The 17,293-nt window shown below is 39.7% G+C and overlaps 1 protein-coding gene across 7 annotated transcripts in view; it reads left to right on the top strand.

Annotated features, from left to right (window-relative positions):
• The window catches only part of TANC2 (tetratricopeptide repeat, ankyrin repeat and coiled-coil containing 2), a 1,023,243-nt gene that overhangs the window by 750,310 nt on the left and 255,640 nt on the right, over nucleotides 1-17,293 (top strand). For all 7 annotated transcript variants that reach the window (XM_063960011.1, XM_063960012.1, XM_063960008.1 and 4 more), the window contains one exon: nucleotides 7,821-8,003. In XM_063960011.1, the coding sequence (XP_063816081.1) occupies nucleotides 7,821-8,003 (183 nt within the window). The remainder of the gene's footprint in view (nucleotides 1-7,820; nucleotides 8,004-17,293) is intronic.

Raw genomic sequence — 17,293 nt, 5'->3', positions numbered from 1 at the left:
ACCTTATTTATTTAATCTGGGCATGGGGGCGTGAATATGATTGCCTAGAATCCATACTGTAGTACTGTAGTAGAAGCACTGCATTAATGTGAACAGTGCTGTTCTCATGGAAATTAAGTTGTAGAGTTTGATATATGATTCTTCTTTTTGCAAAAAAATAAATAAAAAATGAGCGGTGGAATTGGAAACATATTCATCTGGAACCAGCCTGAAAATGTGTCCTACTTGAATTGTATATAGCATTACATATACTTGAGACTCCTACTCCCACTGCATGACTGGAAGATAGTTCAGCCTGGCTAGTGAACCTTTTCATAGCTTTCTAGATTTTTAAGTGCTGTGTTGTCATTTAATTTTGTGCCCAGTTCGCAAAGGCTGACATCCAGTACATGGCAGACAGCTTTTAAGGTTTTACTATACTGCCATCTAGTGCATAATCAGGAGCATATCAACTAATTGAAATCTGCAACAGTAACGATTTATGTATTATCTATTTATGGATTGATTATCAGTTGCAGTTTTTAATTACACTAAGCTTAAATGTCAAAGACTACTGAACACCACGTAGAAACACACTTAAGTACTAATAACATCCACTCAAGATATAATCCTATAGGGGATACATCTTCCTGAGTGATTATTAGTATCTTATCAGCTTTTACCAGTCATGACCATATTTATAGCCGCATGTCTTCTCTTCTGATATCTGTTGCCCATTGTTCAAAAATGTAAGTGTTTTGGGCAAGAGTTAAAAACCTTTACATACTTGTTTATGAATGCTAGAAAATGCCTCAAAATTTGCCATTCATTTTAGGTCCAGTGGGGCTTTAAGAAGGTTCATTAAATACACATATTATCAGGTCACATAGCTGATAAAAAGTGTCCAGGAGCTGTTATCTGTACAAATATTTGTGAAGTGTGACTGCTGCTTGCACACTGTGAGTGTGTCTGCACATTGTCTGTGGGAGGCCCAATAACATTACGTGAACTTTCCTCCCAATAACATTTGGATCCTACATGTGATAGCTGTATGGAAGGCAATACTGATAGTTCAAAAAAAACTCATTCTGGACTAAAATGTCACAGCTTCAGTAAAGGTGCAAAAAATTATAATAATAAATATTTATATATATTTTTCCAGTATATAGAACTGTTACTTTTCAGACACCGGCTGTAACATGGCAGTTAGGCTGACACTTTATCTCTGTCCACTTTCTCTCTCCAAGGCTTAGTGCATAGACCCCTATTTTTTTTTTTTGTCAGGAGCCAATTAACCTACCTTACCCTATATTTTTCAACTGTGGGAGGAAATTGAAGTACACGGATGAAACCACACAAGCACAGGGAGAAGATACAAACTCCACACAGTTAGGACTATGATGGGAACTGAATTTAAAAGTTCAGTGCTGCAATGCTAATTTTGCAATAACCATCCTGCTCCAAAACAATAAATACATTTTTGGTTTTACCAATGCTGTGATATTGTGATGCTTTGGTGATGGCTGATGTTTTCTGGACTGCGTGGTTATATTTTGAGCCCTGCACTGCTGTTTTGTTTTTTTGTTTTTTTAAATAATGTTTAAGCTTTTGGTGTGTGCTGTCCTTTTTAGCATGTACAGTAGGTCTATTACGCCCTAAGAACTTTACTAAATTAACTTATCTATCGTGTCCCATACTCTGGAGATTTAGAAGGCTGTTTCAGAGACATTTTGCAGAAAACCCATGTAACTGTAATGCTGGAAGAATTATGTATTTGTTTCTAGCCAATGTATCCACACACACGCAAGGAAAAAAAAATACATATCTTGTGTGTGTGTGGGGGGGGGGGGACAATACAAAAATGGTGGGTTAGCTATAAACCAGATGTGGTGCAAAACCAACTAATTTGCAAGAAAATCTGTTTTGTTATCCATTTCTGAATTTTTATTCTGCCAAGGCTGTGGTTGTGTTTTTTTAAGCTACACATGCTTTAGCATGCATTTATCAATTAAGTTGCGCGTGTCCTGATTGCTGAACATCAAGATCGCCAACAAATATTGTAAATCTGTTGTCGGCCAATACATCCAAACAACTGAATATCAATTAGTTTATATTTGTATCTACTGTATGAATTTCTGTATATTCCCCACTGGCATTCTGGGCAAATAACAGTAAGGTGGCAGATCCAGCAAACAATCTAGTCACTAAGTGAGATGATGTATATTAATTTACTTTAGTATTGAGCCTACTCTGCCAGCGGAATCCCGACAGTCACAATGCTGGCTGATCCCGGTGAGTATTCTAACACTAACCCTAACCGTTCCCTTCTTCAGCTTAACTCTAACCAGTGGCGTAACTACAGGGTGGCTAGACTGACAAATATCAAATCCAGGGGCTCCCAAGGGGAAAGGGCCCACCCCGAAATCAGTCACTAATTACTGTAGACTAAATATGCAACTTGGCAGTTTATCTCTGTATACACGGTACTAGTAAATTCAATTAGAATTGTGACTTCTAATAAAATGATACAATGGCCCCGGGGATCGGCAGCTGTGTGTGTTTCACAGCCGCCGCTGCACTCAAGATCAGCTTCTCCTTTCTGTATAAACCCGTCCCTCAGTTACACTCCTGTGTAACTAGCCAATGGGAGTCTGGGGCGGGCTTATACAGGAAGGATAACTGAAGCTCCGTGCTGTGTTCTGAGTGCAGTTGCAGCTGTGAAACACAGTGCTGGGGTCAGGCAGCTGTCGCACCTATTACATATAACCTAAAAGTATGTTTATATGTTTTAAACCCCCATCCCCCCATGCTGTGTGTGGTTAGGGGCAGCAGCTGCCACTGATAACGACTAGCAGCTGGGTAAGCAGAGCTGGTAAACTTACAAAGCTTTGACATTATCTTGCTTCGCCGCCTCACATATCATGTGCATGATACAGAAATTATTTGGATATGATAACACATGTAGAAGGGTTTATAGAAATCAAATAGGAGGCCACCTTGAGAGTTTGCCAAGGGCCTCCAAGCCTCTAGTTACGCCACTGACCCTACCCCTAACGCCTAACCCTAGCTCTAAAGGTGCATACACACGGTGCGATTTTCCTTACGATATGAGCTATATAGTCTATATTACAGGGAAATACAGTGCATATTGCACAGTACTATACAGCTTGCGATGCCAATGCGCGGTCCCATGGGATCAGCAACGCAAGACAAAATAGACTGTGCAGGCAAGCTAACATTGACTCAATCGGTGGTGCCGGGCTCCGGTCACATTGCGTAGTCAGTGTCGGGCATTTCCTGCATCGCACCTTAATACTCACAGTTGGGATTTGTCTGCATTGTGAAAGTTGAGATTCTGCTGCTGGGATTTTGACTACATCCCCCTGCGAACATCAGGACTGATTAAGTCATGTATGTCCACATTCCAGGTATGTCACTGACGTCACCAGTTTCTCATCAGCTAATAAGCTGTACATTGAATTAACCCCAACATGTCGAACTTCACCATGTGTACAGTATGTGAAATGTACACTTAAAAAAAAAAAAAAAAAGGCATACTTGTGTCTTTAAAGTGAAAATAATATCTAATTATTAAATCCCAGCATGACTATATGTAATTTCTAAGTGATGGAACGGTCATTTTATTGTATATATTGTTTATTTGCTATATTTTGTGTACCTCGCAGGTTTTGCATACATTTGTAAAATATCTTGCAAAAAATGTGGTTGTAATGTAAGGAAAGATTAACCAACCAGTTGGCTGAATTCCCAGACTATTACTATAGCAATGACTTGTCCTATCTATCACAAGAGAGAAAAGACATGATATTTATGTATAAATATTCTTGTTCGTACACATTTGTAGAGTATTTGCTATCAATAAGCTGAAATCAAGGCATTTATTTATAAATGCGCCCAGAATTTCTAGCATGAAGATGATCTATAAAATGTTTTATTTTTATTTTCTTTGCAAATGTTAATTTATTTACCATGTGGTGATTGAAAACAAAAATGTTACAGCTCTAGCAGGTGCTTTCATAAAATAATAAACTTTTCTCTTATATCACCATCTGGTACATTAAATATTATCTGTTCAATAAAAAGCAGTACAATTTATTTAAAAATATTTTTTTAAGACTATATAGTTTTTGGTTCATTTACTTTAACACATTAAACTGCTATATTTAGTTGTCAAAATTATTTAGTAGTATTATTCATGTAGTATCAACATATTTATTTTTTTAAACTAAGTAGAAAAACCATATACTAACTCTTACATCCTCATCCTGATGCCATCAGTGATAATAGCCAACTGGTAGCATCATGGTTAGAAAATAAACAGCCCTTTAAAGAAGAGTCACAAAGTGTATGCAGTGCTGTACAAATTATACCACAGAAAACGGTACCTAGCTAGTATCTGCATAAACACCGTACACAGTGGGAGACCAAAGGAGAAAGCATTGGCGTTGATGACATAGATGCAGTGGACTTGGGTGTCAGATATTATCAACGATAATGATTGTAAACCAGTAAGGTTGGTCTTGTCCATGTTAAGCTTTTGGAAGTACTGGGCCATCCAGAACAAGATGTCAGACAGGTGGAGACACATGAGATGATGGAGAGAGGGGTCAGGAGCTTATGAGGTTTCCAATTGAGGATCTATGGCTTGAGAAGAGAAGGGGGCTGAATAAGACCTTTGGGTGGAAATCAACAGTTAAAGAAGAGAGGAAGAAATAGAGGCAGAAAAGGAGCAGTTTGTGAGGCAGAATATGAACCATAAAAGACAGAGTTAAGGAGGCCAATGAAAGAAAATAAGTTGAGCGCCTGTGTCTATACTAAACAACTGTAATAAATGAAAAATGAAAAAAATGAACCCACGTTTGCTTCACTCAAGGGGTTGTGTATACCCCTACAATTTAGACAATAACTAGACAAAAAAGAGAACTGTGCTCATGGGTTCATAACTTATACCATATACATGTAATCAGAGCCGGTAAATAAAAATATATAAAGACATTTATTGAATAAATTCTACTAAAATTGCATCAATGATTAGTACAAGCATATATTAAAAATAATTAAAGCCCTATATCAATATGGGTTAATTTTACTCGCTGGCCAGCAGTTTTGATTAGCAATAGTTAATTGTATGATCTTCCCCTGTGAGAAAAGTCAATGCACTTAAATAGCTGTGCTGTTATGCCTGATCAGCACTTTGCAACTTTGTAACAGTCAATAGAGCAGACACTGTTATTAATCGAGAAGATGTAGCGGTTATGATTAATGTTATAATGTGTCCAAATACCTCCTTCCTTGAAATCAGCGGTGTGGTCTTACCCCCGGTTCCGAGCGTCCTCGGATTTTATGTCCACGGGGGTTACCTTTTCTGTCACCAGCTGTTGATCCAACGGGATTGGTCCATAGAAGGTATGCGTATGATCGGGCACTTGAAGCTGACACCTGGAACTCAGTGTTAGCAATAAGCATATGCGGCTCAGCTCACAGCGGGATGGGCTCGTAGCAAAGTCCAGTGCTGATTCCCGCGTGTACTGGATGAAAAAGTCATGTGAGGTCGTGACGAAACGCGTCAGTCTCCACCCACTTTCTACTAGCCGCAGCATTTGATACTGGCAAGTACGGAGGTGTATGGCTAACAACAGCGGGAATCAGCACTGGACTTTGCTACGAGCCCATCCCGCTGTGAGCTGAGCCGCATATGCTTATTGCTAACACTGAGTTCCAGGCGTCAGCTTCAAGTGCCCGATCATACGCATACCTTCTATGGACCAATCCCGTTGGATCAACAGCTGGTGACAGAAAAGGTATCCCCCGTGAACATAAAATCCGAGGACGCTCGGAATCGGGGGTAAGACCACACCGCTGATTTCAAGGAAGGAGGTATTTGGACACATTATAACATTAATCATAACCGCTACATCCTCTCGATTAATAAGTGTCTTCTCTATTGACTGTTACAAAGTTGCAAGTGCTGATCAGGCATAACAGCACAGCTATTTAAGTGCATTGACTTTTCTCACAGGGGAAGATCATACAATTAACTATTGCCAATTAAACTGCTGGCCAGCGAGTAAAATTTACCAATATTGTTATTGGTCTTTAATTATTTTTAAAATATGCTTGTACTAATCGTTGATGCAATTTTAGTAGAATTTATTCAATAAATGTCTTTATATATTTTTATTTACCGGCTCTGATTATATGTATATGGTATAAGTTATGAACCCATGAGCACAGTTCTCTTTTTTTTTTTGTCTAGTTAAGGAGGCCAATGGTCAATGCAGAGAAGGTTTTTGACCGTGTCAAAAGTGGTAGACAAATCAAGGAGAATAAGGAGAGAGAAGTGGCACTTGGACTAGTCAGGAGCAGATCATTGGTGACCTTGGTGAGGGCAGTTTCAGTGGAGTGGAGAGACAAAAGCCAGATTGAAGAAGTACCAGAAGAGAATAGGTACAAAGGAACAAAGGCCCTCATTCCGAGTTGATCGCTCGCTAGCTGCTTTTAGCAGCAGTGCACACGCTAGGCCGCCGCCCTCTGGGAGTCTATCTTAGCTTAGCAGAAGTGCAAACGAAAGGTTAGCAGAACTGCTCGTAAAAATTTTCATGCAGTTTCTGAGCAGCTCCAAACCTAGTCCTACCTTGCGATCACTTCAGTCAGTTTAGCTCTTGCTTTGACGTCACAAACACGCCCTGCGTTCGGCCAGCCACTCCTCCATTTCCCCAGCCACGCCTGTGTTTTTACCTGACAAGCATACGTTTTTTAGCACACTCCCGGAAAACGGCCAGTTACCACCCAGAAACACCCACTTCCTGTCAATCACTCACCGATCAACAGAGCGACAGAAAAATCGTTTTGTGTGAAAGTACTTCGCGCGTGCGTACTGCGGCCCGTACGCATGCGCAGAAATGCCGATTTTAAGCCTGATCGCTGTGCTGCGAACAACGGCAACTAGCGATCAACTCGGAATGAGGGCCAAAATGAGGCTGAGATGCTCATGGAGCTTGGAGGTATAGGTTAGGAGAGAGAGGGGACGGTAGTTACTGGGAGAGTCAGGGTCAAGTGAGGTTTTCTTGAAGATTGGTGGGACAGGTAGTGGGAACAGAGCCAGTAGAAAGGGACAGGTTAAATATATGAGCGAGGGTGGAGAAAGCATCCGGAGAGAAAAAGCGAAGGAGGTGGGAGGAAACAGTGTCATATGGTAGAGGAAGACGAGGAAAGGAGGACGTCCACTTTATCCTTCTCTTTGATGCGAGAGATGGCACAAAGGATGGGAAGGCATGTGGTGGACAGCGGTTTACATGTAATATGGAGTATGTTTACTACTGAACCTACTATAAGCCTAGATTCCGCAAGTATAGTGATCATTTGTAAATGATTAAAGGCATTAACATGCTGCGAATATTCCTGCACTTTTTCCTGAAAATGTCTTTCAATAAACATTGGATCATATTTTATTTAGAATCCTGTGTTTTGTGCTTATACGTATTAAAATCAGTGGGAGATGTATATCCCATCCTCTGCTGAGGTAGGTAACAGTGCATCTGGTGGCAAATATAGCAGACCTTTGCATATATCCTAGCAGATGTAAGGAATTCTGATTTGTTCAATAAGCTCTTTAAAAATGATGTTTCTAAATGTTTTGCTTGAGCTAATTCAGTATTACTGTGAAGCATGTGGTACTAAGTGCCTCATACCTTGGTCACTAATTGCTACCAAATTAGTTTCATTATTTTTTATTTCAACTCCGAATTTATTTTTATGTTTATTATGCTTACTAATAGGAATCTTGGGAATAATGTTAATATTTTAAATTTGTCTGACAGGTGGCTCCTCATCTGAGAACGACTGTGCGTTTGAGCCGGATTACTCCATCACACCCCTCCCTGTGACCGAGGGAATGCAGCATATACGCATGATGGAGGGCATGTCCCGCTCGCTGCCCTCTTCCCCCCTTCTTACCCACCAAGCCATCAGTGTGCGACTGCAGCCTGTCAAGAAACTAACTGGTAAGTAAAGGCAGCCTCTGGCAGAGCATGGTGGGCACAACTGCAGTGCAGCTGCTATGGGCACCAGAGCTGAGAGGGGCCCATCTTCCCTGTCAAAGTGACATGTGTTACTGTATATACAGTTTTCCTCATTGGGTGATACGTAGGGGTACTTTCAAAGTTTTTCCATTTTGCCTGCAGTATATCTAGGTATGCCTCTGGACCTGCTGTAGTGTGGTATAAAATGAAATGTAGGGCATTTTAATGTTATAATATGAACCGGGGCTCTGTAATATGACACAATATGAACAGTGAGCACTATATATCATAATGTGAATTGCGGGTACTGTGCAGCTAATGTGTACTGGCAGCTCTGAAATGTGATATAGGGTGAACTTAATCACTACTATGATTCATAAAAGAAACTAGGGCACTACTATGGGGCATAACATTAAATAGGGCTCTACTGTGGTTCAGAAAATGAACTACTGTACAGTACTGTAAGACACTATTATAGGGCATAAAATTAACAACTGCTGCAGAGAAGTGTCTCTTTAGAAGCATTGGGACGGGGGCCCCTTCAAACTGTTGCTATGGGGCCCACGCAGTTCTGGCTATGCCCCTGGTGTTAATACTCCAGCTGTTTACTGTATATTATTGAGAACAGGAATATGCTGCTTTTGATACTGTATATAAATTAATGTGGAATATTGACCATGTTAAATTCTGCCTAGAAGTTAAAGATGTGTCCCTGTACATTGTAGCACGCATCGCAACTCACAGCTCCTGGCATTGTTAGTGTACTCTACTTTCCTGCTTTTGAATAGGACCCAGTGGTCGCATGCATATGACCGCTCCCGCTACCCATTCATTCAAATGAGAGCCAGCTAGCGATGCGTGCGCAACGTGTTCCTGCAACAGTACTCTGCTATGAGTAGCAAGGCTGTAGCGGACACCTCTGTATATTTATATAGACCTGGTAGTATTATTTTGATTTTTAATGTTTTTGAAGGGATATATTTTTATTTTTATATTTCTCTTAAATTTATACAGTATATGAACTTTTTACTTTATTATACATAATTATTTATATACTTTATTTTCAATACTGTGACGACCGATAATGTCTGAAATTCTATACTAGGGTATGATATCATCTGTCTCTCCTGCCTATTATCATTGGTATTGGATTCTGCTAGAACTCTGCTTACCGAGATGGACACACCCTACTGTGATGTAAAAAAGTGTCCTCTTCATTTAATGCGAGCAGACATTGTGTGGGCTAAAGCAATTCATTAGGAAGCAGTGACATCACCGGTGCTCTAATAGGCTGCACTGTGTGGATGTGACAGGTGCATTAGAACTATGAGCACTGTACCACAGCAGTTCTACACGCGACCATTTGCTAGGTGGTGCTGTTTGACATTTCATTTGTTCTCTGTGCTGTATTAATGTAGCGTCTATAAACACTTAACGAACAGAAAATTTGTTTACCCCTAAAAGTAGGCTTGCTGGAAAAGCTGTCGGTCTCTATTGTATGTAAGTCTGCTTATTGAGTTAACTGGTTTGATCGTCTAATGAGGCTCTGCAAGTCTGACTCACACAGAGCCACACGTTCTATATCTCCCAGAGGGGCCACTATGCCATAAATTCTGCTTTAGGGATCGATACAGATTCTGCAACCTGTATCCCTTGCAGCAAGGAACTGTGTTATATAAGTGCTGTGTATTCCTATCAGACACTGTTGAATTGTTAATACTTTACAGACCTTCCTGTATTACAGGGACATGTAGGTTAGCGGTGTATGTGCATGAAGAAGCTGCCGTGAGGCTAGATGGAACACGTTTATATGGAACACGTTGCAGAGACAATGATGGATCTCATTATATGCAGTAGGGTAGAGCAGCAAAGACGACTGTGTTGGGTGTGACGGATAGTGCTTCAGCTTGTGCACTGTATTATAATATCTGCAGCAGTTATGTATAGAGTATATATTACTCTATTAAAAAGGAATAGAATAAACTTGCTGAAATGAAAGCAAGCTTTCAGAAAGTGAGGGGGATTTCATGAATATGTGCTGCACAAGTATATCAATGTATAACTAAATGGTGAATTTGGTACAAGGCCACTTCTGAATACTAATGTAGAAAACAGTGAAGTCATCTGCAGTCTGTTAGTTTTCAGGGTTTAGCTGTATGGTGATTTAAGGCTTGTCTCTGGGAACACACACTTTCTAGACACGGTACATGCTGATGCAGAGTTGGACTTGACCCAGTGTGTGTAGTGTATAATACGAAAAATGGTTTTGCACATACCCAGAAACAAGCAACATGCAGATATGCCTGTGTGAGTCTGACGCTTGAGTCTGCTTTTGACTTTACAGCATTCTTTCCTAACTGTGAACTCTCCTCCCAGTGATGCTGGGAGGAGGTCATGGTGGCAAATGGTGGGCGGTGGACTACGATTGGAACGATAATCTGTGCCAAGCGAAGCGAGGCACCTTGCTCAAAGCATGGCGAGCCATGCGAGGGGACGCGGTGCACTAATTCGGCTTCCCGGTCACTGTACGCAGAAAATGACACACACACAAAAAAAAACCTCATGTCGACCTTTTGACAGGTCGACCTAGCACATGTCGACCTAGAAACCCTGTCGACCTAGACACTGTCGATCTAATGATCCACGCCCTAATGGAAAGGGGGAATGCAGCTGGGTGATGTAGAACCATTCACATGTTATTGTCATATTATGTGTTTTTGAGATGGGGAAGAGCATACTGGCACAATGGTTAATAAATGCTGTCCACCACCAGCCAGTCAGGTTACCACGAGGAAGGGCATTTTCGTTTGTTTGTTTTTATTCTGGGTATCGAAAGATCTTCCCCCACTCATCAGCTTAGGCTACTTTTAAATTGGTTGGTCAGTAGGTAGTTATATATAATTAAGAGTGCAGAGAAGTGTTGGCTATGTATTTGGGACCATGAATGGAAGTAGAGAATTGCACATCTGTACAAGAAGCTGAGCAGTATACTGTGTTGCATAGCAATACTGCATGTGTTTGAAGAAAAGAAATTAGCACGTCATCTGTGGTATTAGGCAGGAAAACATTGTACCAGGCAGAAGCTCCTGCTTATACTTTATGCTGGTTTGCAGATGATCAGTGATTCCACCTAGCCTGACACAGGCGCATGATACTATCCAGAGTGTGCCACAGTATTGGATACTCCTTTCTCTATCTGGTTTCAGAAATGAATTATCCCTGGCTGAAATGACTGTTTGATGCTAATGACTGTTCTTCAGTTACTTTGCTCATCCCCCAGGTTCATTCATGGGGAATTTCTTCTGGAGAAACACAAGCAGAGCACTGTGTCTTGTGTGAGAGAGATAATGTTGGCAGGTATATTGCATTGGCGGTGCACTGTTTGCACACTTTCAGCCTTACTTGCACCACTGCTATTAATCCCCTGGAAGGAGATGTTCAGTTCAGCATCTGCATGTGCCCTAATTACAGAGTTATTTTGTGGTGCCTTGTAGTAGCCAGTGTGAGGGTGGATAAGATTAGTTTGTGTTCAGTGGTTAGTCTTTTTTCCCCGTCCTTTGAGTGTACAATTTCCACGGACATGCAATGCCACAGTAAATTATCAGCACAGCGTTAGATTGGCTAGAGCTAGACATATGTTCTTTCTTTCTTAACATTACATTTCACCTCAACACTGCTGCTCAGGTTGCGTATTCTGGCTGTGGCCTCTGCTGGACACCAGCTTTAGCACAAAGCACAGGCTTCCGGAGCAATGGAAGGAATTCTATCAGGACCAGCTGTGTAACAGGGCATTAGAGTCAGGAGGAATGACGTGCTGACTCTTAGCTCCGTGGCAAGTACCGGGTCCCAGTGACGTCTGTGTTGGATGTTTCACATTATTGTAATCCCAGGTATGCAGTTCCTTTCCTTAGCCACATTACTAGCAGACAACAACCATTTGCATCCTTCTTGTGCACAGATCATACACAGGCTAGACATGTCCCTGTTGGTGTGATTTATGTGAAATGATTGCCTCTGTGTCTGTTCTGCACAGAACCATCAAATCTTCCATTAAACCCTCCAGGCTGTATATCGGAGACATGCAAATCAGTTCTAAGTTTTGTATGAGAATGAACTGGTCCAAGCTGTTTTTGTTGCGTTGTTTGCTGGGATTTATGCTAGAATGGGAGATTGGGAATAGGCAGCATACGTGTCTAGATTTAAGCATCTTCATGTTCATGCTGTTATGACAGCTCTGTATTCTTGTCTGTATGACGTGTAGTGTTCAAACCTGTTTAAATTGTATGGCATTTCTCCAAGCCTCCTTCATTCGCATAGGCATATTGCAATACCATTTTCTTTGCCGTTGACTAGGCTCTACTTCTACTGGAAGTCATGATGTTATTATTCTGTGGTCAGTGGACCATTAAGGTCGTTGTGTAGTACATGTAACGTAGGAGAAAGCTTATGCTGATTTTTGTTTACGTCTGATCACTTGTCTTCCAGTGTTCATTGTTATTCTCTTATTCCAACTAGTTGTTAAGGACATTGTTATGTTTATCACTTACACATTCGCAGAGCTCCCAACATTTTGGAGATTGTGAGCTTCTGTACTCACAACATACAGACATGAGCTCTCCTTAGAGGTCTCTTCTGCTTACTTATGTCTAGTAAAAATGTGTTATCAGCATACAGTACTGTACCAATACTGTGCCATGAGATATATATTCACAATAACATATACTAGAAAATACAAATAAACTATAGTATTGTACTAATACTGTGCCATGAGACATACATGCAGAATAACATATACTAGGAAATACCTCTAAACTATAGGACTGTAGTGATACTGTGCCATATGACATACTGAGGAATGCATCCAGCATACAGTACTGTAGTGATACTGTGCCATGAGACATACATGCAGAATAACATATACTAGGAAATACATCTGAACTACAGTACTGTAGTGATACTGTGCCATGAGACATACAATACAGAATAACATATACTAGGAAATATATCTGAACTACAGTACTGTAGTGATACTGTGCCATGAGACATACATGCAGAATAACATATACTAGGAAATACCTCTAAACTATAGTACTGTAGTGATACTGTGCCATATGACTTACTGAGGAATGCATCCAGCATACAGTACTGTAGTGATACTGTGCCATGAGACATAAAATGCAGAATAATATATACTAGGAAATACATCTGAACTACAGTACTGTAGTGATACTGTGCCATGAGACATACAATGCAGAATAACACATACTAGGAAATACATCTGAACTACAGTACTGTAGCGATACTGTGCCATGAGACATAAAATGCAGAATAATATATACTAGGAAATACATCTGAACTACAGTACTGTAGCGATACTGTGCCATGAGACATAAAATGCAGAATAATATATACTAGGAAATACATCTGAACTACAGTACTGTAGTGATACTGTGCCATATGACATACTGAGGAATGCATCCAGCATACAGTACTGTAGTGATACTGTGCCATGAGACATACATGCAGAATAACATATACTAGGAAATACATCTGAACTACAGTACTGTAGCGATACTGTGCCATGAGACATACATGCAGAATAACATATACTAGGAAATACATCTGAACTACAGTACTGTAGTGATACTGTGCCATGAGACATACAATGCAGAATAACATATACTAGGAAATACATCTGAACTACAGTACTGTAGCGATACTGTGCCATGAGACATAAAATGCAGAACAACATATACTAGGAAATACATCTAAACTATAGTACTGTAGTGATACTGTGCCATGAGACATACAATGCAGAATAACATATACTAGGAAATACATCTGAACTACAGTACTGTAGCGATACTGTGCCATGAGACATACAATACAGAATAACATATACTAGGAAATACATCTGAACTACAGTACTGTAGTGATACTGTGCCATGAGACATACATGCAGAATAACATATACTAGGAAATACCTCTAAACTATAGTACTGTAGTGATACTGTGCCATATGACATACTGAGGAATGTATCCAGCATACAGTACTGTAGTGATACTGTGCCATGAGACATACATGCAGAATAACATATACTAGGAAATACATCTGAACTACAGTACTGTAGCGATACTGTGCCATGAGACATAAAATGCAGAATAATATATACTAGGAAATACATCTGAACTACAGTACTGTAGTGATACTGTGCCATGAGACATACAATGCAGAATAACACATACTAGGAAATACATCTGAACTACAGTACTGTAGTGATACTGTGCCATGAGACATACATGCAGAATAACATATACTAGGAAATACCTCTAAACTATAGTACTGTAGTGATACTGTGCCATATGACATACTGAGGAATGTATCCAGCATACAGTACTGTAGTGATACTGTGCCATGAGACATACATGCAGAATAACATATACTAGGAAATACATCTGAACTACAGTACTGTAGCGATACTGTGCCATGAGACATACAATGCAGAATAACATATACTAGGAAATACATCTGAACTACAGTACTGTAGCGATACTGTGCCATGAGACATAAAATGCAGAATAATATATACTAGGAAATACATCTGAACTACAGTACTGTAGCGATACTGTGCCATGAGACATACATGCAGAATAACATATACTAGGAAATACATCTGAACTACAGTACTGTAGCGATACTGTGACATGAGACATACATGCAGAATAACATATACTAGGAAATACATCTGAACTAAAGTACTGTAGCGATACTGTGCCATGAGACATACATGCAGAATAACATATACTAGGAAATACATCTGAACTACAGTACTGTAGCGATACTGTGCCATGAGACATACATGCAGAATAACATATACTAGGAAATACATCTGAACTACAGTACTGTAGTGATACTGTGCCATGAGACATACATGCAGAATAACATATACTAGGAAATACATCTGAACTACAGTACTGTAGCGATACTGTGCCATGAGACATACATGCAGAATAACATATACTAGGAAATACATCTGAACTACAGTACTGTAGTGATACTGTGCCATGAGACATACATGCAGAATAACATATACTAGGAAATACATCTGAACTACAGTACTGTAGTGATACTGTGCCATGAGACATACATGTAGAATAACATATACTAGGAAATACATCTGAACTACAGTACTGTACTGACACTGTGCCATGAGACATACATGCAGAATAACATATACTAGGAAATACCTCTAAACTATAGTACTGTAGTGATACTGTGCCATATGACATACTGAGGAATGCATCCAGCATACAGTACTGTAGTGATACTGTGCCATGAGACATACATGCAGAATAACATATACTAGGAAATACATCCTAAACTATAGTACTGTAGTGATACTGTGCCATATGACATACTGAGGAATGCATCCAGCATACAGTACTGTAGTGATACTGTGCCATGAGACATACATGCAGAATAACATATACTAGGAAATACATCTGAACTACAGTACTGTAGCGATACTGTGCCATGAGACATACATGCAGAATAACATATACTAGGAAATACATCTGAACTACAGTACTGTAGTGATACTGTGCCATGAGACATACAATACAGAATAACATATACTAGGAAATATATCTGAACTACAGTACTGTAGTGATACTGTGCCATGAGACATACATGCAGAATAACATATACTAGGAAATACCTCTAAACTATAGTACTGTAGTGATACTGTGCCATATGACATACTGAGGAATGCATCCAGCATACAGTACTGTAGTGATACTGTGCCATGAGACATACATGCAGAATAACATATACTAGGAAATACATCTGAACTACAGTACTGTAGCGATACTGTGCCATGAGACATAAAATGCAGAATAATATATACTAGGAAATACATCTGAACTACAGTACTGTAGTGATACTGTGCCATGAGACATACAATGCAGAATAACACATACTAGGAAATACATCTGAACTACAGTACTGTAGCGATACTGTGCCATGAGACATAAAATGCAGAATAATATATACTAGGAAATACATCTGAACTACAGTACTGTAGCGATACTGTGCCATGAGACATAAAATGCAGAATAATATATACTAGGAAATACATCTGAACTACAGTACTGTAGCGATACTGTGCCATGAGACATAAAATGCAGAATAATATATACTAGGAAATACATCTGAACTACAGTACTGTAGTGATACTGTGCCATATGACATACTGAGGAATGCATCCAGCATACAGTACTGTAGTGATACTGTGCCATGAGACATACATGCAGAATAACATATACTAGGAAATACATCTGAACTACAGTACTGTAGCGATACTGTGCCATGAGACATACATGCAGAATAACATATACTAGGAAATACATCTGAACTACAGTACTGTAGTGATACTGTGCCATGAGACATACAATGCAGAATAACATATACTAGGAAATACATCTGAACTACAGTACTGTAGCGATACTGTGCCATGAGACATAAAATGCAGAATAACATATACTAGGAAATACATCTAAACTATAGTACTGTAGTGATACTGTGCCATATGACATACTGAGGAATGCATCCAGCATACAGTACTGTAGTGATACTGTGCCATGAGACATACATGCAGAATAACATATACTAGGAAATACATCTGAACTACAGTACTGTAGCGATACTGTGCCATGAGACATACATGCAGAATAACATATACTAGGAAATACATCTGAACTACAGTACTGTAGTGATACTGTGCCATGAGACATACAATACAGAATAACATATACTAGGAAATACATCTGAACTACAGTACTGTAGTGATACTGTGCCATGAGACATACATGCAGAATAACATATACTAGGAAATACCTCTAAACTATAGTACTGTAGTGATACTGTGCCATATGACATACTGAGGAATGTATCCAGCATACAGTACTGTAGTGATACTGTGCCATGAGACATACATGCAGAATAACATATACTAGGAAATACATCTGAACTACAGTACTGTAGTGATACTGTGCCATGAGACATACAATGCAGAATAACACATACTAGGAAATACATCTGAACTACAGTACTGTAGCGATACTGTGCCATGAGACATAAAATGCAGAATAATATATACTAGGAAATACATCTGAACTACAGTACTGTAGCGATACTGTGCCATGAGACATAAAATGCAGAATAATATATACTAGGAAATACATCTGAACTACAGTACTGTAGCGATACTGTG

The sequence above is a fragment of the Pseudophryne corroboree genome, chromosome 3 (genome assembly GCF_028390025.1).
Source record: "Pseudophryne corroboree isolate aPseCor3 chromosome 3, aPseCor3.hap2, whole genome shotgun sequence".
Classification (NCBI taxonomy): Eukaryota; Metazoa; Chordata; class Amphibia; order Anura; family Myobatrachidae; genus Pseudophryne; species Pseudophryne corroboree.
Note: the sequence above shows the minus strand (reverse complement) of the source record. Positions and strands in the feature narration are given on the sequence as shown.